This window comes from Stegastes partitus, unplaced genomic scaffold (genome assembly GCF_000690725.1).
Source record: "Stegastes partitus isolate 25-593 unplaced genomic scaffold, Stegastes_partitus-1.0.2 Scaffold1030, whole genome shotgun sequence".
Lineage (NCBI taxonomy): Eukaryota > Metazoa > Chordata > Actinopteri > Pomacentridae > Stegastes > Stegastes partitus.
The window spans coordinates 73,952-96,720 of NW_007578761.1; the positions used below are offsets into that span (position 1 = coordinate 73,952).

Sequence of the window (22,769 nt, forward strand, 5' to 3'; positions counted from 1 at the left end):
TTTTTTTTTCATAAATAGCAGATTTGCTTTCATGTGGTTTCCCTTTATGCTGTCTTTCCCTACTTGGATGTTTGTCTCACTGCAAACAAACCCAAAGTACCTTTACCTACCTCACCTTTTGTGTGTTCTCCTTTGTTTTAAAGAGAAATCTTGTCCCCTTGTGGCCAAAGTGTGTAACTATCACCCGACAGCTTTACAAACGAAAATTACTGAAGTAATCTACATAGTGGCTTTTATCTCTATCTGCTTTGGCTTTCTGTTTTTTGTTTTTCGTTTGTTTGTTTTTTTACCTCACATTACTGTGCTGCAGCCTGGGGATATCAGAAGAAACAAGGTCTGTTTTCATGCATCCCACCATATTTTTTTTAAATGTGTGCTACCTCATATTTAGGATTTTTTAAACTTTGGCATATATAAATGGTTTATTCATTTGCTAATTGACTAAATGGGAACTTTGTCTTTGTAGCAGCTTCCATTAACAGTTCAGGAGCTTCAGGAGGAGCTGAGGGCTCACAGGGAGATGAACAGCCGCTTGCAGCAACAGCGGCAGCAGGGGAACTCTGGCTCCTATAGAGAACTCCATATGGACCAGGACCACAGAGGGGGCCTCGGTCCTGGCCACAGTCCCAGACAAAGCCCCAGCAACCTGCACGGTCCTGGACCAAAGAACAGCCCCAGAGCCAGCCCATCCAACACCTATAATCCAAGGCAACAGGAAGCTGACATCATCATTCACAGCCCTGGATATGGCTGTAACACTGCAGTAACCACGCAGAGAATCAGTCCGGCCAACACCCTTCAGCCCGGGCCGAGGACCAGTCCAAATCAGCCCCTCTACAGTCCCAACCAGGGTCCAGCAGCGGTGCCCAGCTCTATCTCCGTGCGGCCCTGTAGCCCCTGTCAGGTGCCTGGGTGTGACGGCTTTTCGTCACCTCCTCCTCCTCTAGATCCGTCGGAGGAGAACTTCTTCCGACTGCAGTCGGAGCACGAGCGGCAGGCCAAGGAGCTGTTCCTGCTCAGAAAGACCATGGAGGAGATGGAGATGAGGATCGACTCCCAGAAGCAGACGCTGGGAGCCCGAGACGAGAGCATCCAGAGGCTGTTGGAGATGCTTCAGGGACAAGGACAGGGACAGGGTCAAGGTCAGGGCCACTGGGGACGGGGACAGCGGACGGGCATCATAACCATGGCAGCGCAGGAGGCTGAAGCTCAGCTGGAGAACATGCATGTGAGAGAGGTGTGTTTTTCTTATTATTTCTGAGTGCATTTGAACCTGTCATCTATAATATCAAAGTGATTTTAGCAGTAGCGTTTTGTTATTCATGATATCTAACATAATGAGTGACGATTTTATAAATTGTGGCGCACAATTGTGTCTGTTTTACCTTCGTAACTGCTGAACAAACTACTATTTTGGCAGAAGTCAAATCACACTGATGATGAGTTTAAAAAATATTTAGTGTTAGATAAAAATGATTTGATAACTTTTACTTGCCACCACACGATACAGTTTAATCTAGAAAGCATGATATTTTAAGTACAAAATATTTTCTAATGTACATATTTTAATAGTTAATTTAATCTTAATACATTTTTTTCCCTATTGTTACTTTATTGCATATATTATCTGTTTATATGCATATTCGTATCGCTTTCATTGATGAAATTATTGACATTTGGCTGTGCACGTATGAGTGAACTGTGTGTGTGTGTGTGTGTGTGTGTGTGTGTGCGTGTGTGTGTTTGTGCACCTGAGTTTGTCTGTATTATGCAGGGTGTTGGAGCAGAAAGCAGCTCAGCAGGTCTTATCAATGGGCCAGATTAACATACGGAGAGCTCTAAGCCTGTGTTCAGCCATGCAGTTTTACAATCTGACTGTGTTTGTGTGTATGTGCGTGTTGCTGAGTACGCACATGCTCATATGGCAGTTGCTCACATGGCACCGTGCTTTGCATTTGGCATTGAATGTTTATTCTGCGGCATATGGCATGTGGTGAGCTTGTTGTTCAGCGAAATTTAATCATTATTTAATAAGGTGGAAATTTATTGCTCATATATATGTATTTAAAAAATGTTATTTGCTCTGCTCATACTTTACTCTTGCCTGTATTTATTTAGTTTTTCTTTCTCAGATACTCAGATTTGATAACTGAGAATTTAAAAGCACCAGCCCTGCAGTGAGTGGTGCTGAAGCACAGGTGTATCTATATCCTCTGCCAGGAGTGCTAGCTGCAGGCTGCTCTGTGCTCCTCACTCCTGCCTTATCTATTTTTAACTCCTAAATCTTCTTAGCCTTTAATTTCTCTACCTCTGTGTGTGTGTGTGTGTGTGTGTCTGTGTGTGTGTGAGTTCCATGTCTGTGCATGCCCCCAATATTGTTTGTGTCATAATGTTCTTGTTTTTCTGTCTTTGTGTTGTTTGCCTGCCTCTCTGAGTCCACTGTGCCCAGTCACAATATTAGTGTGTGTGTTTTTGTGTGTGTGTGTGTGTGTGTGTGTGAGCATGCGTACACATCTGGAGCCTATCGGCTTAGTGTTTCAAGCGAGAACACTCCCACTCTGGGCTGCCGGTGGCTGACGGGATATCCACCCATGCTGGGTGTTTTGGGCACTGTGGTTGTGTCACAGGGGAGCGCGGGTGTTCTGGCCCGTGCTAACATGCTAATGGGTGCATATGTGTGTAGGTGTCTGTGTGTAATGTGTGGGACCTAACCATGCGTGTGTGTCCGAGGTGAGTACCTGTTCACACACACACACTGTGTGTCGTACTATTTTTAACTGCTGGACAGCTTAACACATACTGTGCTGTGGAGGTGGAGGGGTTGAGAGGTGTGTGAGAGGGAGGGAAGGAGGGAGAGATGGGAGGAAAGTTCTGTTTTTCTAAAGAAGAAAAACAGGCTGTGTTTGTCTGAATATTAATGTATGATTAATGAGCGAAAACACTCTGACCTCCCTGATTGAAAAGAGAGTCGATTGTTGTTCTTTCATTCCCCCCTCACCACTAGTTTCCTTCTGGTCTCCTCTGAGGTTGAGATGAGGTGACGAATGTCTGGTTATGGATGTGTGTGTGTGTGTGTGTGAGACTCGAGGCACACACACACACACACACACACACACATGCACACACATACACACAGGTAACATACAGTGATTTAGCTGGTATTTGTGTCATACTTTAACAATAATACCAAAACTACAGCCATAAAATTGTTGTATTGTAACGAGGATTTGGAAAAGATTTTCAGAATAGTCAATAATGTAAAGCTAATGCATAAAATGCGTTGCGGACAAAATTACTTAGTAATCAAAAAACAAATGCAGAATAAACATGGTTTCTGGTAACAGGGATAATAATACATGTGTGGCCTAGAAAACTGTTAAAATTCAAGTAGATTCAATTTCTTTTATAAATAAAGACATATATGTTTAAATTGTTCTCATTTTTTTCATATCAGCAAATATCTTTAAATGGTTCACTTGCTATCATCTGTGCCAAAAAACAAAAAAAAACGTGCTCATATGCAGTTCTGGTTCTGATCCACACAACACCATTCCACCATATTCTGTGCACGTTTGAGCTCGTGCACATTTAAGCTCATGCACAGGATTGACAGGATGGGAGGGGGGAGGGGAAATGGGGTTAAGGGGTCAGTGGAAGGGAGAGGGATGCTAAATCTGGCACATGCTAACTATCGAAATATGCTGCCGAGCTAAACATCAACATTCATTCTCCGGACTTGATCTCAGATCTCTTTAACTATTTCTGGCACCTCAAACCTTCGGCATTTATGATGAAAACAACTCTTTGATAAGTTGGTTTATTAACATCGCACTGACGAATAGTCAAGTTCACAGTGTGGCCACTTCATCCCTTTGTGGTTTTTGTGGAATCAAAGTGTTGAATCTTGATCTAAATACAGAATACTTGAAGGATTTCTTTGCACTGTAGGAAGCAGCCTCCTTCCCATGAAGCCTCTTGCCTGTGTTAATGTGTCATAGAGATAATTTGGCCGTACACATGTCACGGTGAAGGCCAGCCGGTGATGATAATGCAGCTATTGCCTCTATTAGGGGGCACTACTCTTAGTTTTCTGATTAGCTCCAAAGGAAACCAGCCCAACTGCCTTTAATTACAACACCCATTACTCTCTTCTAAATGAGCCGGCTTGTTTACTTTAAGCTGCCTCCATTTCTCCTTTTTTTTGTCCTTCAAATGTGGCTGAGAGTTGATATCAAGGCATTCTTTTGCTGAAAAATTGTCATCTTAAAATTGTGTTTATATTATATTTATGTTATTTTTTAATGTAAGGAATGATGATTATGTGTATCCATCCATCATCTATACACCGCTTAATCCTCACTAGGGTTGCGGGGGGGCTGGAGTCTATCCCAGCTGACTTAGGGCGAAGGCAGGGGACACCTTGGACCGGTCACCAGTCTATCACAGGGCTACACTTAGAGACAGACAATCAAGCACACTCACATTCACACCTATGGACAATTTAGAATCACCAATTAACCTCAACATGTTTTTGGACTGTGAGAGGAAGCCGGAGAACCCGGAGAGAACCCACGCTGCACACAGAAAGATCCTGGGTGTCCTCACTGGGGTGCAAACCGGCGACCTTCTAGCTGCGAGGCAACAGTGCTATAACCACCTCTCCACCTTGCAGCCTTGATTAGGTGTATGATACGCAAAACTATATCAGCGTATGAACATTTGTATAATGCAAATATTAAAACAGTGGGGACATTTGAAATTTCTTTATTTCTATCTTCCCACCTTTGTTTCTCCGATGTGCCATTCATGACTGACAGACCACGGCCAGATGCTAAATCACTCGAACCAGCCTGTCTGTGTTTGTGTGTGCATTGTATGTATGGATATGGAACCCACTCAATCACGCCTCCACCTGCTGATGCGTGTTGTCAGGAGGACGGTGTGTGTAGTGAAGTTCTCTCACTTGTGTTTCCTGTTCAACTTTGTCAGCTGTCAGCCCATCTTAGCTTTTGATGTTCAGTGAACACTGACACGTCTTCGTCAGCCTGTTCACGTTAGAATAATTACACTTGACTGGTCGATTTGACATCAGTAATAATGATGTGTAAGCCACATCTAGAGCAGCACATTTGAGTTCTTTTCAGATGGGTTCTGCTGTGTAATTTTTCCAGGAAAATGTTTGCAGTACTTGCAAGATCCACAAAGTGGCAGTGTTCTATTAGATTTTAACTCCTATGGCGATTACATGCGCTGAGCCAAAGTTCTGTATGATGGTACACACCTACACACTTCACATACATGCTGAGAGGCATAAATCTGGGCCTAATTGACTCTCCCCAGTCGCCAGGTCCCTGCAGACCCAGTATTAACAGCCGAACCACTGGTCTGTTCCTGCCCAGCCCTGACCTGCTGCCAAAGACGTGCACACACTCACACTCTCACGGTGAGATTTTTACTTGGAGATGGCATATCTGCTTTTAGCACAGTTAGGGCCCCTGTTGTATGTAAAGACATCTCCCTCAGTATGGGATCAGTGAGGCTGAGTATATAGCATGGCTCTGCTGTGAAGAACAAAAGAACGAGCACTTATGGTGCCTCTGTTTGCTCTAAAATGACTTGCTGCCTTTTTTTTTGGCAATTCTTAATCTGCCCGACTCTCGCAAACACCGATGAAACTTTAAAAAAAAATTTCTGGTGCTAACATGTTGCAAGTGGAAGCTCATGTCAGCAAATCCTTATTGTTTGGGGTCATAACTTTCCTTTTTCTCATGCCACGGAACTCAGTAGCGTCATCTTCATATCTTCTTTCTTTCCTATCAGCATTTCTTGCCTTTGTATGTTTGTCAGCCCATCAGATTTTCCCACTCTCTCTTCTTTCCCTCCAGGCTGATGCACTATCTGTTGTGGTTTGGTTAATTGGTGAGAGGCCCGTCCTGGGAGGGGCTTTCTCAGGCCTCTATTCTTGATTGGCTACTTTCAGCCTCTGTTAATAAAGCCCCTCTGAACTAACGTTAGAAGACCGCCGTAAATATTATCAGCAAAAACACACAAACACACCAATTCCCTCCAACAAAACCCAGGCACCGCATACTCGCCACGCTCTGTTAATTTCTCAGAATGTAAGAGCGGAAAAGTTTATCGGGACAAGATCACGGGCCTCAAATCTGCTCCCACCCCAACTTCTCTCTATTTCTCAGAGAGGCTTTGATTTTCACATTTGTCGCAAGCAAATGTGTTTCCCTTTCCCCCCTGCTTTTATTCTCTCACTGTTGGGAAAGGGATGGTATCGTGATTGATGAATGTGCATGTGTGCGGGTCCATCTAGACTCTGTTCTCGTCTGCGTATGGCGGACATGACACCATTGCCTCGAGGCTAGAATTGAACCTTTTGACCGTATCCTTCATTCAGGATGCCGACACTTATTGCTATAGTGTTACGTTTGATCCTATTCATTCCATATGCTCGGTCCTCTGACACATGTGGAGCAGAGGAGACGCTCTTTGATGATGGGCTCTCTTGCATGACTTAATTTCCCCCACTGAGAGACGCAACAGTTTTGAGGACTGTTGTTGAACTGTTGTTGATAAGGAGTTAATGGATGCACTTTCTCCAAAAAAGACAGACAAGCACACAGTCAGAGTGACACATTAATACACATATGGTCAGTGGAAGATTAGGATTGTGGCAGCAGTAGGAATGGCAGGCTGTGGGTGGCATCCTCTGATGGCAGTAATCTCTCCTTTTCTTTAAGTGACATGCACAAAAAGATCCTTGTCTTCGCTCATTTGAACTCACTGGTAGAACTGGGATGAATGTCATGTATTATTGCAACCTGCTGCTTTGCCTTGTATGTCGTTCATGATTTTTAAGTCCTCTCTCTGCCTGAAAGCTTGATCAGCATTTTTGTCCCCCATTTTTGCCAGTTATAGAATTGGAATATATACATTTTTGAGTATGCATATCAAGTAAATGTGTATTTTTTAACCCTTACTGAACAGTGAAACGTTGCCCCTTCCAGCAGCTGTAACTGCAACCCACACTTTGCTCACCTACTATGATGTGGAGCGAGATTTATCTCATTAGCAATAAATAGGTGTGGATTTGTGGATCCATGTTCCGTTACCTGCAGCTTATTTTGTGTTTCCGTGTAGCACAGCGTACTGTAGCGGTGTACTTAGACTGACTTTATTAATCCCCAGAGGGAAATTCAGTTGTTACAGCAGCATGAATATTCAACAAAGGGGGTAAAGAAAAGCAAAAAGACAACACAGAATATTAGGGTAGGGTGTGAAATGAAGGTACAATAAATTAAGATAAAAATATAATATAGAAAGAAAACTCAACAAAATTTACAAGAATATTCAAGAGAGATGCAGAAATGTGCAAATGATAATGTGCTTAGATGTGCAAATGATGTACATAGGTGCAGTAAGTTTACAGATATAATGAATTAATGTAGACTGTCCGGTTTGTAAGGTGATAGAGTCTTTATGTGATCTGCCAGATGCAGATGCATTAAAAAAGTCTTATTGCTGTCGGGAGGAATGACTTCCTGTAACATTCCTCGGCGCAGCGGGGTTGTATCAGTCCGTTGCTGAAGCTGCTCCCCAGATTGTCCACAGCTTTATGGAGGGGGTGGGAGGTGTTGTCCATGATGACCAGCAGTTTGGTCAGCATCCTCTGCTCCACCACCTCCTCCAGCATGACCAACTGACAACAGACTTGGCTTTCTTGATGAGTTTATTCAGTCTGTTGGCATCCTTCGCCTTGATGCCACCACAGACTGATAAATATCAGGAGATTGAAGGACCTGAGCCTTCTGAGGAAGTAGAGCCGGGTCAGGCCCTTCTTGTAGACAGCCTCTGCGTTAGTGGACCCCTCCAGTGCGATTCTACACAGTGGCACTGTAATGAATCCTCTGTGAAGTTGGAAGTGGGTATCCTTAAAATGAGCTACTGTGGTTCAACAATGACAAATCAAAGGGTGGGGACTGAGAGAGCAGATTTTGGCACCACTGATGTACCCCTTGAGCGAGAACCACTCCCTCAATACCACAACCGAGTCGCCCCTGTGAAGGCTCCAGTGGAGCTGCTTGGTCACACAGCAGATCACACTGTGGTTGTACTGGGTGGTGTCCGGGTGTGAATGTGTTTGACTACGTGGGCGTAAACATGACATTTATAAAAGAACATTGCTCTCTATGATACTTCATGGTTAAATTAAAGATTAAATAAGTTTAGAATATGAGAATATACCACGGCTCTTACACACAAATGCCTGTCATTATATGTTAAAGCTGCTACAATAGCAGATACATTTAAAACCAAGCAGCTGCGGTGATGATTTAGTAGAGCCGAGGGCGATTTTAGACAGCAACTTTCTCTGCATCAGAATGTGTGTGTGCGCCTATTAGCTTGAATGTCTGTGTGCTTTTGAGTAGGCATAGCTGTAGGTCAGAGCTACCATTAATTATTGATAGAAAAAGCTGAGCGCATGTGCTGGCAGAAAGTGTTGCTAAGCAAGAGCTTTAGCATGCCAGAGACATCTGCGAGAGAGACAGAGAAAACAAGTGAGCAATAAGAAATCGAAAGACTAAAACTGAAAGAGTGGCAGAGACAGATTTATTTGACCTAAAACCGAGTCTGTCTGCTACCTGCTAGAGACAGAAAGCTACCAAAAGATCAGAGCAGAGAAAATAGCACCTGCTGGAAACGGAAGAAGTCCTTTGGAGAGCATCACACTACGGACCAGCTACAAGATCAGAGGAAAAGTTTTTTTTTCATTTGGACAAGATTTTTTTGTGTGGATGTGGACAATGCAGCATTCTTTAGTAAAATATAACTTAAGAACAATGTAGTGAAAAGGACGAGGAAAGACAAAAACCTGGGACGGGTGAGATTCAGTGGATTTTTTTTATAAAGTGGTTCTGAAGCGGTGGGTGTTAGAAAGTGCTAAAGATGATGAGCCGCCAGGCTTATTTTTACCGGGTCCCTCCCCAGGAGCTTCATCGTCGCAACCAGCTCCAGGCTGATCCGGCCAAGACCAGAGCTCTGCAGACTGTCATTGGTATGAAGGTAGGACTTAGAGTGGAGCTCCAATCCACAAGAACAGGCGATGTTTTAAGTAATGATGTGCTACATGAGGAGTGTGTGTTGCTGCAACAGAGTAGTTCTCAGGTTCATAAATGTGTTTGTCAATTTATCTCCAAACAGCAATTTAACCTTTGGTGCGTTAAAAAAATGAAACGTGATGTTGTGATCATGTTTCAGCAGCGTTTTTTTACTCTTCCAGTTGCAGCATGTTTTCAGGTTTAGCTTGATATCAGCTTCATAACATACATCACTTTAATTATTGATGAGCACTGTTGAAATGTGAGCAGTAGCAGATGATCTGACTTGGCTGAAATGCACACACAAACATATAAGCAGAAACAATCTGATGAACATTGTCTTATGGTTACCTACCATCTGCACGGCGGCCATGCCCAAGTAAAGTCCTTTATTGGCCCATGCAGAGTCAAGCACTTATTCAATTTGTTTCAAATGTCACATATGGAAGCTTTCACTCTCATCTCAGCCCTTTGAAGTCGTTAGTGCTGTGAAAAAGGCAGTTGACTCCACATGTGTCTGCGTGTACACCCACACACACATATTTGGTGTTCATTCGGCAAACGCTTGTTCCAAAAGTGGCTCCTTTACAGCAAAACCACAGTTATTTTTCACACATACTTTGTAATTTGTCTGCCTATTAACAAACTGCACATGTGCGAGCCCAGGATGCCCACAGTGCAGTAAACGCATGAAGTCAAATTAAGTCTGACTGAATTAATTAGAAATGGGACAACAAACGCAGTTGCCAGAGGCGTTGTGCATGTGGTGGAGGTGTTGAGTGATGAGATACAGCGACTTCTTCTGGTGATGCTGACCAGCAGATACAGCATCGTTGCTTTATGAAACTGTCCGCTGTTCTTTTTGTGAATCATGACGCGACTGTGGACTTTCTAACTGTGTCCAGTGTCTACAACTTTGTGTCCGTGCTGTTGGTCTTTCTAAGTGTTGCATTTTTCTTCTTTGCAATTACAGAACACCAACCCCCCTTTCTGTTTTGATCCCGATGTTATCTGGCAGGTACTGTACTGAGTGCTCACCTCTTCATCTTTCTGTTAACTCAACAATGGTCACAAATACACAGTATTTGTGTTTCCCTCTATCTCTATCATGAATTGCCTCTGCGTTGGAGAACAGTACCGTCATGTACAGAAGTTGATGTTTCAGTGGTTTTGAGGCCCAGCTTGTATTTTACTAAATGTTGTTATCGGTAATAGCTGAGGTATTTTCTTGGCTTTTACTTATTTGACTTCTACTCGGTGACATTTCTTCCTATCTGGTCTCATCATAGTCAGTTATTAACATCAATTTATGATACTGATATTGAGAATGGGGACAAAGTGTGAAACTATTTAAATGTCTGAATAACATCCTTATGCAGGAATCAGGTTTGGGCACATTTACTCTTCACTGTCACTGTAAATACTCATTCTCACTCCAACCTTCGGCAACTTTTTGGTTTGGTAATTCTTAATTCAAACAACGACTGAAATACGTTTCACTTATTCCATAAGGTGTAAGACCTTGAGACTAATTGTGGCTGTGGAACATGAAACGCAGCAACTTGTGAATGTCAGGTATTTCATTGGGTTTCCTATTAAGCACCTTGCAGATTAACTCTGTTTGGTCAGTCAAATGGCATGGATAGATGGACGGCAAGGCTGGAGAGAAGTAGGTCATAAAATAACACAGAGACCTCTTTTTGTTTGATAACTAATTGTGAATCAGTCGGATATTTTGCTCAAATAACGCATCAGTTTTGTACTAAATGGTATTTACCAAGACATGTGCCTGTTTGAGATAGAATTTGAGAGCAACTCTTGCTGTTCAGAGCAGAGGACTTGATCCGGACTCGTTATAGTTTATGTGCATTCTGTCAAATGTTATCAATCATAGGCGTACTCTTTTTATAAATCATTTCTTGGGCATGTTTGCCTTTATTGCCATGACAACCCTGAAACCACATAGCCCTCCCATGGGGACTCTCACAGATGCCTGAATGCCTTACCTTGACTTTTTTTTTTTTTTTCTGGGTATACATTCAAAGTCTGTGTCCTTGCATACACCCCTTCTACACAGCAAAATCGCAAGTGTTAATTTAACTCGCATAGAGTTAAAATCAACACTTTTTCTGAGTTTATATAGTTCTCACGGATTTTGAGTTAAATTTACACTTTGGAAAGTGTTAATATTTTAACTCTTTAATAGTGTTAAATATCTGACACTGTCAGTGTTGTTTAATGACACTGACACGGAAGTGTACTTTTAACACTAAATTGTGTTACTCCTTTTCACTGTGAGTGTTAATTTTTAACATTCATTGTGTTGTCTTATGACACATGAAAGTGTATTTTTAACACTAAATTGTGTTATTTCCTTTCACTATGAGTGTTAATTTTAAATAATCTTTGTGTTGTTTTATGACACATGAAAGTGTTTTTTTTTTTNGTGTGTGTGTGTTTAGGATGTATATGCACCACCGTGTGCTCGGCAGGGCTGATGTCAGAGGATGTAATAGAGGTCAGATGCTTACATGTTGCCTGTGGTTTGTGCTGATGGCATCATGCAATCTGCTTCCAGTTATTCAATTACCTTTCCCTTCTCGTCCAAGGTTTTGCATTTAACGTATGTCTGAACCCATGCAACAAAACAACCTCAGGAGCCGTCCATCACACACCCTTCCACTCCCTCCTAGATACTGCAAAGGAATACATCTTGGTTGTACACAAATCTCTGCCTAGATATTTCCTGTTTTCCCAAATATTCCATTCAGATATATTTCTATATATTAAACAGATTAAATCTAGATTAAGGAGCTCTTATGTAAATATGTTGTGTTGCAGTTTTTGCAGAGTATGGGATTTTTATATTTGCAAATGCTTTTCAAAGTGATTGTGGACTTACTGTTCTTCTAAGCTAAATCGTTGATCAAACGTTTGATCAAATGAGCCTCTCATTTAGAGCCAACTCATATGGGTGGAGATTTGTCTGCCAGGCTGTTGTAGGTAAAAAGATCTTTCAGTCATGTGCTAAGTAATACTTTCTTTAAAGATCAGCATTTAACCTTCTCTCTTCCCTCTGTATGAGCTTTTGTACAAGATATCTGTAGACAGCTAAATGTCTCACTAACAATACCTGGAATTGCTAAGTCCTTGCTTCAGCCCAGCGGATAATATCCGTAGCTAGCTCCCTGCTGACTCTCTGCCTGCCTACTGTTGCCGGTGTAGGACACCAAGATCTCTTCCCTGGAGAGGAACATCAGAGACTTAGAGGATGAGGTCCAGATGTTAAAGACCAGCGGCCTGCTGCATCCTGATGACAGGCAGGATGAGCTCAAGCAGGTGGAAGTCTACAAGAGCCATTCTAAATTCATGAAGACTAAGGTAGAATATCTCTGCATGCCACCTGAGACGACGCCACGCTGCACGATCTGAGTGATGCATGTTTGTCTCAAAAGCACGAGGGACGACTGCTTGAGAACCTGTTCATGTGCATGCTACTTGTCGTCATTGCATGTTTATGGAGAAGCAAGCTTAAGTGTATAAAAATGTTGTTGTTAAACTGCACGACACAATATGTTGTGTCTTTTAGCTGCTTTGTCTCTGAGCCTCCTGTGTTGCATGGTTGCCAAGAACTCCTACACTGAAGTGGGCTTCTAAGTAATATTAAGCAGTGAAATGTTTTTCTTTCCTTATTTCCCTCAGAATTATTGCATGCTTTATCTACCTTACCTGTGTGATGACCAAGCATTATACAGCTTTGCTATCTGTGACAGTTGACAACTCAGGAACTATCAGCTTACAGTGCACCGTGTCATTTTACAGTCCTGCCTTTGGCTGGCAGGACTATCTTTGGAAAGACCTGACCTGGCTGCAAACTAGTTCATTCATCGGCACACAAATGTCTATACCACTGCACACACTGACATGCTCACATTTTAATAGGAACATGAACAGAAACTACGTTAAAAACATAGTTTTAGGTTTCATGGCATTTCGAGCCAAGTGTCCGTGAGGCCAGCGAGTTTGCCTCCATGTGAAAATGTCCCCCTTCGGTTCGTTAATGGTGCTCTTTGTAGGGCCCATTTGTCATTGCATCGGGGAAGTTCCTGATGCAATCATAAAAGAGATGTTTTTATGAATGGGGCCCTGACAGATGAATGTGAGCTTACAACGACAGAGGAACGGAGGAAAGAGCTCTCTGTTCACCCATACTGACCTGGAGTGATATACATCACAGTGATGGCCCTGGCTCACTCTCCCATGTCTCATCTTTCTGCTTACAGTCGCACAGAAACACAGAAAATCACCATGCGCACGGATATGCACAGATTCATTCTATATCCTTGAAGTGTTTAGGGTCCTGGTCTTTCAGCGGTGGCGGTGGCTGGTGTTGAGGTGCGACTGTGATAAGAGAAACCAGAGAGGACAGCATCGATGTCCTCTCTGGTTTCACCCCTGGACTTTGATCTGCTCAAACACTAGAAAATGGCTTCTGAGAACATGAAAATGTATTTTAAGTATGATAAGTAGAGCAGGTACGTTTATTTATCCGCAAAATCAGTTCTTCACCAGTGAACCTCTCCGAAGCCTCGGCTGTGTGGTTGAGGAGTGTGAAGCAGTGTGGTTGAGCACGCGGCAAGTGATGGAGTTTAGCCGCTTGCTGTCTTTGTCTCTGTGTCTTTGTAGGAGCAGGCCTTGTCACCATGTGTGTCTTCCATCAGACCAGCTCCCACCTTCCTCCTCCCCACCCAACAGCCTTGGATCACAGAACAAGCAGAAGTACCCCTCTCATTAGTCTCTCTCCTCTCTCATTATTTCTTTCATTCGCTAATAAGCTTTGAAATCTTATTTTAATTACAATGCTCCATCTTTTCATCATTATTTTAGGTCTGCCGCCTGCTCATTTCCTGACTTCTTTTACTTCCCGTCTTGCTATTCTCTCGCCACTCTCACCACTCTCAGTCCTTTTTTGACTTCGCCTCACATTTTGTCCCCACTTTCTCCTGTGATCCTGTCACTCTTCCTGCTTTTTCTTTAGGGCTCTCTCCATGACTGACGGGTCATTGGCCAAACTCTGGTCAACTCAGAATTTCTCTTTTATGAAGTGAACCCTGCTCACACAATTTGAGAAATCTCTCTTCTAATCAGCTTTGTGCATTTTTGGCACCAGTTGACAGACAACAAGGTTCTGTACATAGCTGGCCCCACCACAGAAACCTCCCTTTGTTATTACTTTTGATTTCCTTTGTGGTTTTTCTGTGATTTTCTATATAGCTTTCCCTAAAACAATCTGTCTCAGTCGCCCTCTAATTTTAACGTTTTGGCTTGGTGTGTCCACACAGTAGGTCTGGGCCTCCTGAGTGAGAACTGATATCATAAGGCTGCATAATGATTCAATATTGCAATATCATCTCTCAAAAGAAATCTCGAACAACACAACTAACATATTCAGATTGCAATAAATAGGGATGGACAATGGTATCAGCATCATCAATGTCATCGGCCGTTGAAGGCTCTAAAATGAAAAATCTGCTTCGACCATCAGCCTAAAAGTTTACAGTTTGGTTTGAAAGTGTCACATAGGAATGAATATGACACATTACACATGTACACAATATTAGACATATGTAATTTTTTAAAATTCAGCCAAATTATATATAATAGGTATCACACGATTGATTTTGTCCGTAATATTCACATTTAAAAAACAGCATTACGCCTGTCATATGGCTTGAATTTTTTCTTACTTATTAAACTATTTATTAGTTGCTAGTGTATCAATTCAGTCAACAATGATCTGAAGGTTTTCATAACTAATTTGTTGATGTGTGTGTGTGTGTGATTGGCAGATCGAGCAGCTAAAGCAGGAGCTGAACAGGAAGGAGTCAGAGATGCAGGCCCTGCAGACCAAACTAGAAACACTGACCAATCAGAACTCCGACTGCAAGCAACACATCGAGGTGCTAAAAGAGTCGCTCAGTGCCAAGGAGCAACGCGCCAATACGCTGCAGACAGAGGTAAGCGTGCACATACTCACACACACACGCGCACAAAATCAACAGATGCACAAATGCACACAAATACACCCACGCATATGCAAACACTCATCAAGATGCACACTGAGCTACTCCAGCTTCCTGGAAAAACACTTTTCAAACACATACACAGCCTCAGATGGATGAAGCTGTTTGAAAGCTGTCTGTAGGTTGCAACAATAATAACAGTAGTCTGTCATACATCATGGCCGTTTTTACTTTATGTGACATTACTGGGAACAACAAGGGATTACATTTCATTGTGTTTATTTCCTGTCACTCCTCCTTTTTTAGGTTTTAGTACTTTGCTTGGTTGCTTTTCTGTTCTGCTAATTTGTTGAAATTAAGATTTTGCAGTCCAGATCTGAAAGAAAATTACTTTTTTTGACCAAATGTCAAAAATAGAGTGATAATGTTCCTGGAAAAATAACCTTCATGACCAGTTTGCATGAATGCATATTTTTGAGATGAAGGAGTTCATCACACAGACATGCTGGGAACCTGAGGAGGTCTTTGTATTTGTTTACACAAACTGTGCAAGTGCACAGAGTCGTGTCTTTTTCTTTCTTAGTTTCTTTCTCTTTCAGTTTCTCTAATGGACGGTTAGGTGGGTGGAAAAATGTCTCTGCTTGTGGCTCCTTCAGTCCACCAGTGGGCTCGCACGTGTGGGCGGGTCAGTCAGAAGGCTGAAGAAAGCTGGCAGCTTTTTCTTCTTCATGTTTGAAGTTGCTAAACTCTGCAGCTCTAATGATTTTTATCACTGCTGTTAGGGATGGAGGTGGGTTGTATGTGGCGAGATGGAGGTATGTGTGTGGGGTAGCATTTTTCTCCATCACTCTCTAGAGTTGGAACTGATACTTTAGATCTTTGTTGAGAGCGGCCTGCTAACTATGTCCACTCATCATTACAGGAAGCAATTTGGGCCAAAATTAGGCCTAATTGTCCATACATGTGCAAGGAATTTTGGCCCTTGCAGTTAGCTGAATACATCATACCTAAAGGAATTAGTTTTCAGTGGGTGTTTTTTTTTGTGAGTGTACATGTTTTTGTGTGTGTGTGTGTCCCACTGAAATGGCATGTAAAAAAATGTTGCATTCACATGTAGGAATTTGTCAGAGGTATGATTTTATGGCAGATGAGGAGACATGCCCCAAATGTTATTTCAAGTTCTTTAAACAAATGAATTACCTTGTGCCAACAGCAGCCTTAACTAATGGTGGGAACCACAGTAGATCAGTATCAGGGATATTTTTATTACTCGTTTAGTCATCTGACTTTATGAAACCAAATCCATTTATAGTGAGCCCAACATTTTTTAACTTCTTGTGTTTGCAGCTTCGGTTAACTGTTCACTGTGATGCAGAGTAAATAAGAGACATCAGTCTGAAAGTGATACAATTAATATTGGTTGTTAAGTGCAAACTGTTGAAGTTCACTTGACAGCACATTGCATGTGAAAACAGTACATTATGTGCAAATTTGTGTGTGTGGGTGCAGAGCAGCAAAATGTTGCCAACCTTACCCATGTTGCAGTATGTTTTATCTCACACACACACATGCATGCACACCTTTGCAGACAGTGACACTGACTTCAGTCACCTCGATCCACTTTCCCTGCTGGTAAAGATGGTGTCTTAGTGCTGTTTGACCTGCCAGCTACACGTTAAGCATATACCATATAACATATTAAGTGATTGATACCAAGTGTCTCTACCAAAGCTAAAGTAAAAAGTGTTTCCTGAAGTGGTTGTGTGTGTGTGTGTGTCTGCTGTGTGTACGTGTGCATTACTCTGTGGGTGCATGTCAAGGCAGCGGTCTAATCGACTATAATGCTTCTGATGTCGGGCACATCACTGTGTTCTCACTTCTCATAGTTCTGCTGCTGTGGGCACTGTAATCAGATCTTGATCACAACACACACACACATACACACACACACACACACACACAAACACAAACACACAACATGCGCTGTCAGGGCTGATTACTCAACTCTCATCTCCGGTCTCGAGTAATTTTTCCAGCTATTGAAGTGGCATTTCCCCCCCCCCTTGCCCCATGACTTGGGAATGGCTAAGGTTTCCTGGACTAAGTGGGCAAAAGTCAGAAGATGAGCAGAGAAATTGAATGCGTTTTAGTGGCCCTGCATTCCTCTGCTGCCTGTCAGTCATTCAGCTAGAGAGAACAGCCGTCCTCACAGCACCCTCCCTCTCACCTCATTTTTTCCATACGCTTATAATATTTCTTTGTCTCTCTTCTGCAGTTTGTTTCAGCTTCCCTCACATATCTTTAAAAATTTCTCAAGAGCCCCACAGTGCCTTTTGTCTCGCTCCCGACTAACGGCACGTCACATCCCTGCTTGTGCGTGCCAGGTGGGACTCATCATAAATGACAGTGATGGCACAGTAGTGCATTCCCCCATAGACACATGGGTGTTTCAGACTTGAGGAGCAGCTTCATCTTCACAGACATTTGTCTCTAAAGCAGTTCACATCAGGATGGGACGAAGAAGCGACTGGCGGCCGAACAGAGCAGTCACTGTGAGCAAGGGAATGAGAAAATGGAAGTGTATTTATTTGTCAGTCAAAGTTAAGGACAGCTTCTTAATGGGTGTGATTGAATCTGTCTCCAGATAACTGGAAAATGTGGAAAATAATGAGCGTGCCCTTGTGTGTGAGCATTGTGAGCCTGCCAATGTCGGTGGAAACTTAACCCTTTAATACAGTAGATGTGTGTGTCTTTCCTGGCCTGATCAGGACAATGCAGGGCTGTAATGATACTCTAGCAGATCAGGTAACCTATCAGAGACCTTCCTGCATTTTTAACCAGCCAGCAGCAAAGGAACAGGCCAAAACCTCCAGGGACAAAGGGTTTCACTTGGACTATGCTTGGTTTTGTGTGAGAAAATCGTTTCAAATATGAATATGAATGCAAGATGCGTGGGCCTGTTTGTTTGATTCAGTTAGCTGCACATTTAGTGAGACATGGGCAGTCAGTTAGTTTTAGGACAAATCAGCTTTTTAGTTAAAATATTCTCTGACCTGCTCTGAGATTCCAGGACAAAGCAACATTCCTTTAGATAAAGGTTTTAAGGATTTGAGAGTCGGGTTGTCCTTTACAGAATACCAATAGCAAGCACAATACAATCCTGACAAAACAATGACACCTAACATGAAAAAGCGCAGCATAAATTCCTCATGAAGGCAGCAAATTCAAAAATATCTTTTGGCTTTAAAGTACCTTAAAGTCTAATAGATTACGGTACGTATCTCTTAGATGATTGTTATGGCAAAAATTTCATTATTTCCAGCCTTTTAAAAGCTTTTAAGGGTAAACTGTGCATTATCTATGCTGTTTCCTATTATTTGATAAATAAAAATATCTATTATGCTGAAGTAAGGGCTGCAAGGTGACGCGGTGATTAGCACCATTGCCTCGCAGCAAGAAGGTCGCCAGTTTGCATCCTGGTGAGGACGTGGAGTTTGCATGTTCTCCCTGTGCAGTGTAGGTTCTCTCCAGGTTCTTCCTCCCACACAGTCCAAAAACATGTTGAGGTTAATTGGTGATTCTAAATTGTCTGTAGGTGTGAATGTGAGTGTGTGCTGAGTGTGTCTGTCTTTAAGTGTGGCCCTGTGATAGACTGGCGACCTGTCCAGGGTGTCCCCTGCCTTCACCCTAAGTCAGCTGGGATAGACTCCGGCCCCCCCACGACCCTAGTGAGGATTAAGCGGTGTATAGATAATGGATGGATGGTTGCACTAGTGATTTTACTTTGGTAATAATTACCATCTCTACCGTCAGGCAAGACCCTGCATGGTTACTATTCTTCAACAAGTTTCTTTGGACAAGCCTTCAGGACTTTCAGTATGTTTGCACATTAGCGATGCCTTCTTTTTAATTATCTCTTTGGCAGCACACCAGCTGACACGTGTATACATGGAGTAACATGAGAGATTGTCGAGCCGAGCTTCTTGAGAAAGTGCAGCACTGTTTCCTCCTCCAACTTGTGATTGCTAGAGAAAACTCATTTTCTATAATAAATCTTTTGTAAGTGTGGACTGGACAGGTGCCCGATTCAAGTCTGAATCAGGCGTATAAATAACACGGCAATATAACGTTTGATATTTTGTTACTCACCCAATGCCAAAAGACGTGTTAGAAGCCGCACGCCTTCAATGCATCTTTTACAATGTGGCAGCGTATCTGTATTTACAGAGAATTTCATTTCAACTTCCTAACATGTGACCTCAAACATCTCGTGTTCTCTTTCATCACCAGCTTTTGCTGTGTGTCTGCCAGAAGACCTCTACAGAGTTTTGATTTTGAGGTTGAAATGTAATGACTCGGAGAAGATGTAGATGACTCAAAAATGACTTGCTAACATCAACCGCGGTGACAGTGATTAATAGGGAAAACAAGAGGAAAATACGAAAGAATCTGGAGTGCGAGGGGGAAAGAGTTGAGAATAGATGGAGCGACAAGAGGAAGTGAAAAGTGAGAGAATAGAGCCGCTTGATGGATGTCGAAGGCTGCGGGCTTTTGTCAGTGAGTGATGTGATGGTACAGTGTGCTGTAGTCCCTGCTGGACTATTTTTGTTGATCTTTCCTTGTTCTCTTTGCTGATTGATGGTTCGTATAGGTAGTGAGGCAGAGAGAAGATGTGGTCTCAACCTGGTTGCACTCCACCCTGTGCTGTCCCCCTGCTGTGCTCTCTCTTTCTCTGTCTCTCTTTCTGCCTCATTCACTTTTGCTCCCGCTGTCCATATTTTCTCTTCCCTCTTTCTATACTATCTACCTCCATCTGTCTTCTGCCCCATTTTCTTTCCTACCCCTCCCTTTCTGTCCATTCTCATCCCTTATCTGTTGATACCACTTGAGTAAAGAGTGTGAAACAAATTGAGAACCTCCCAAGCTCACCAAAGACAACAGTGGGGATAACAGTGCTGTCCATGTTCCATTGCAGACCACTTTTTCAGCATGACCTCATCTGAACTTGACTGACCATGGTCACCCTTCTCAGACCCAGCAGCGTGCTCCTGGGTTCCTGAGTCGGTGTGGTTTGAGATTCAGTGTGAGTAGCACAGCATCGGGCCCCCTAGAACAAACATGGCGCGGTCCAAAATAAAGCCCCCGCAAGTTCTTCAGAGGCCATGTGGAAAACCAATAAAGTGGAGTTATGAGATATTTAATGGTTTACACAGGGAATGAGATAAATATGTGCACGACCGAAGGAGTCGACAAAGACGCAAGTGTGTGCACACGGTTACTTCTGCTTGTTCATTAGGACGCGCGCATCAGTGGCGCTGTGCAAATATGCATAACACAGCAAAAAAATAAATAAATTAGGTGGAACGTTAGATTAGTCGAATTTTCATTTGTGTGATGATTTACCCCATATGAAGTGTGTGTGCTCCCTCTGCTTTTTTTTTTTTTTGTCTATTTTGAAACCAAACAAAAACACACATAAACACAGAGAGCAATGAGGGCTTTGCTTGGTCTGCTGCCTGTCAGCGGCTGGTTAACCAGAAGGCAGCGAGGTGCTGATAGAGACAGCCAGAGACAATAAGCCCCTTTCTTTTTGTTCTGACCTCCTCTCTCCTCAGGGTCACCCTGCTTTGCTCAGACCACTTAACCTCTAATTTCATACACACATACACCCACATGCACACGCAGACTTACAAAGACACACTTACACAAACATGCAGTGCCACAAGAGTTTTGACTCCCACTTACAGAAAGTCCAGTCTTTGTAAACAGAGAGTCTCTGAACAGGACGATTAAACCAGAAGAAGTAGAAATATAATATGGATCTACTCCTCTTGTTTTAGGGACATTATGTTCTTTTCGTTTATTGGCGAGAGTCTAGAGCATTTGATTTGACATCAAACAGTGTCTGTAAGGCTACCGTACCTTGGGTACATAGAAAGATTACTACAATTTATCGATGCTTTATAGAATGTTGACACAAACAGTCTCATGCACAGCAGGAGGCTTTATGTTGAGTACAGTCATGGGTTCTAATTTATCCATTCCTCATCAGGTACAGCATCCAAAAGGATTCCCCATCTAACTTGAATTTTTCTTTACTTGTATATGCATCATTTCTGTATCTGCTGTGCATACGTGTGCCAGTGTACCGTCCCTCCTGCAGAGTATGCGCCGTGACACTGAGCAACAACGTTAAACTCAACAACTGGGACTCAACAGAGCACAGTCCAGGCTGCAGGCTGCGAGTGACTGACTTAATGCAATGCTGTCATTCTACCACAGAATTCTTGGCAAAAGGGCTCACTCCCTGGAAATATTCTGTAGCTTTAGTTGTCATGGCGATTCAATTATCGCATGACCCAGCGAGTTTAAGATCAGACCACAGTGGCTGCATTTAAATTTAATTTAAACAACTCCACTCTCTTTCTGTTTTAAAGCGACTGAACGACACGGCTGTAAGAGCGTGTTGGACAACTCAGCGAATGTTTTAATACTATAGTCGCTCAAGAACAAATCGAGCCGATTTTACGCACCTACTGTCGACTGCAGTTCACCACATGTTTGCCAGAGTGATGCTTCAGTGTGGTTTGACAGGAAATGGATTCCCTGGGAGCAGGATGTAACAACTGGCTTGCGGTGCTGGAAATGATCAGGAAAAATAATCAAAGAAGGAGCAAGCGTTAATGAGGGGGAACGCCTGCAGCATCTCTTCCTTTATATGTTCATGTGTGTGTTGTGTACGTGTGTCTTGTGTGTGCGTGTCTGCTGGAGGATGTAACGATGATGGATGGAGGGCGAAAGAGGGATTGAGGCAGCTGTGTGAAATGACGGTTAGTGTGATGGTGGGCAGGGCGAGTCCCCTTCACTTTCTGTGTCATATATCCATCCACCGGTACAATATCAAAATGACTGATTTTCATGCTTTGGCAGAAAGACGTCTTTCACTCTGTTGACAAAGATCCTTTTGTCAGGGGATCCTGGGACCTCTGTGTGTGCCTTTATGTGTCCTTGTCCTTTCTTTTTTTTTTCTTCTTTTCTAGTTTTATGTCCGTGCTTTTCAATGTTCCCTTTGTAGCCTCTGGGCAGACAGCTGTGTTTCCATGGTTTTATCAACAGATGTTGTGGTGTACAATGAGACCATGCCCCACTCTCCACCCTGCAGCCCCTGCTGTGAGGCAGTTTACATCCGCTTATTATCCCGAGCCGGCCCCGAGGTGATCCGACCATTATATGTTTCCTGATCATGAGCTCTGACTGTTGCCTTAACCCAGCTTTGATGACACTCCTCAAATGACACACAGCCTAAGCCTCAGGACAGGGCATGTCCCTCACTTCCGCACAGGCCGGCCCTGATGTGGTCACGTCTGGGATAGCCGGCTCAGGTGGAGAGGAAAGGCTCTTTTACTTGTTTGTTCAGTGCATTCTGTAACACTTACATGTGTGTAAAGAATCAGCAGGTGGTCTTGGAAAGACTGTTGCATTTAACACTGTGATTTCCACCTGCATCTGAGCTCACACAAACACACACTGTATATACATGCAAATATGCAGGATTCACTTAGATGAAACAGCTTTTGCTTTGGTCTAACCTCAGAACCTTCAACAGTGACCTCCTGACGCCTACTGGAAGTTTTTA

The 22,769-nt window shown here is 42.9% G+C and overlaps 1 protein-coding gene across 1 annotated transcript in view; it reads left to right on the forward strand.

The window, feature by feature from the left end:
• LOC103367233 (ERC protein 2-like) overlaps positions 1-22,769 on the forward strand; it is a 154,149-nt gene that overhangs the window by 3,926 nt on the left and 127,454 nt on the right. Inside the window, exons 2-6 of the mRNA XM_008295204.1 lie at positions 467-611; positions 948-1,237; positions 9,001-9,075; positions 12,336-12,491; positions 14,960-15,127. Coding sequence (XP_008293426.1) covers positions 467-611; positions 948-1,237; positions 9,001-9,075; positions 12,336-12,491; positions 14,960-15,127 — 834 coding nt within the window. The remainder of the gene's footprint in view (positions 1-466; positions 612-947; positions 1,238-9,000; positions 9,076-12,335; positions 12,492-14,959; positions 15,128-22,769) is intronic.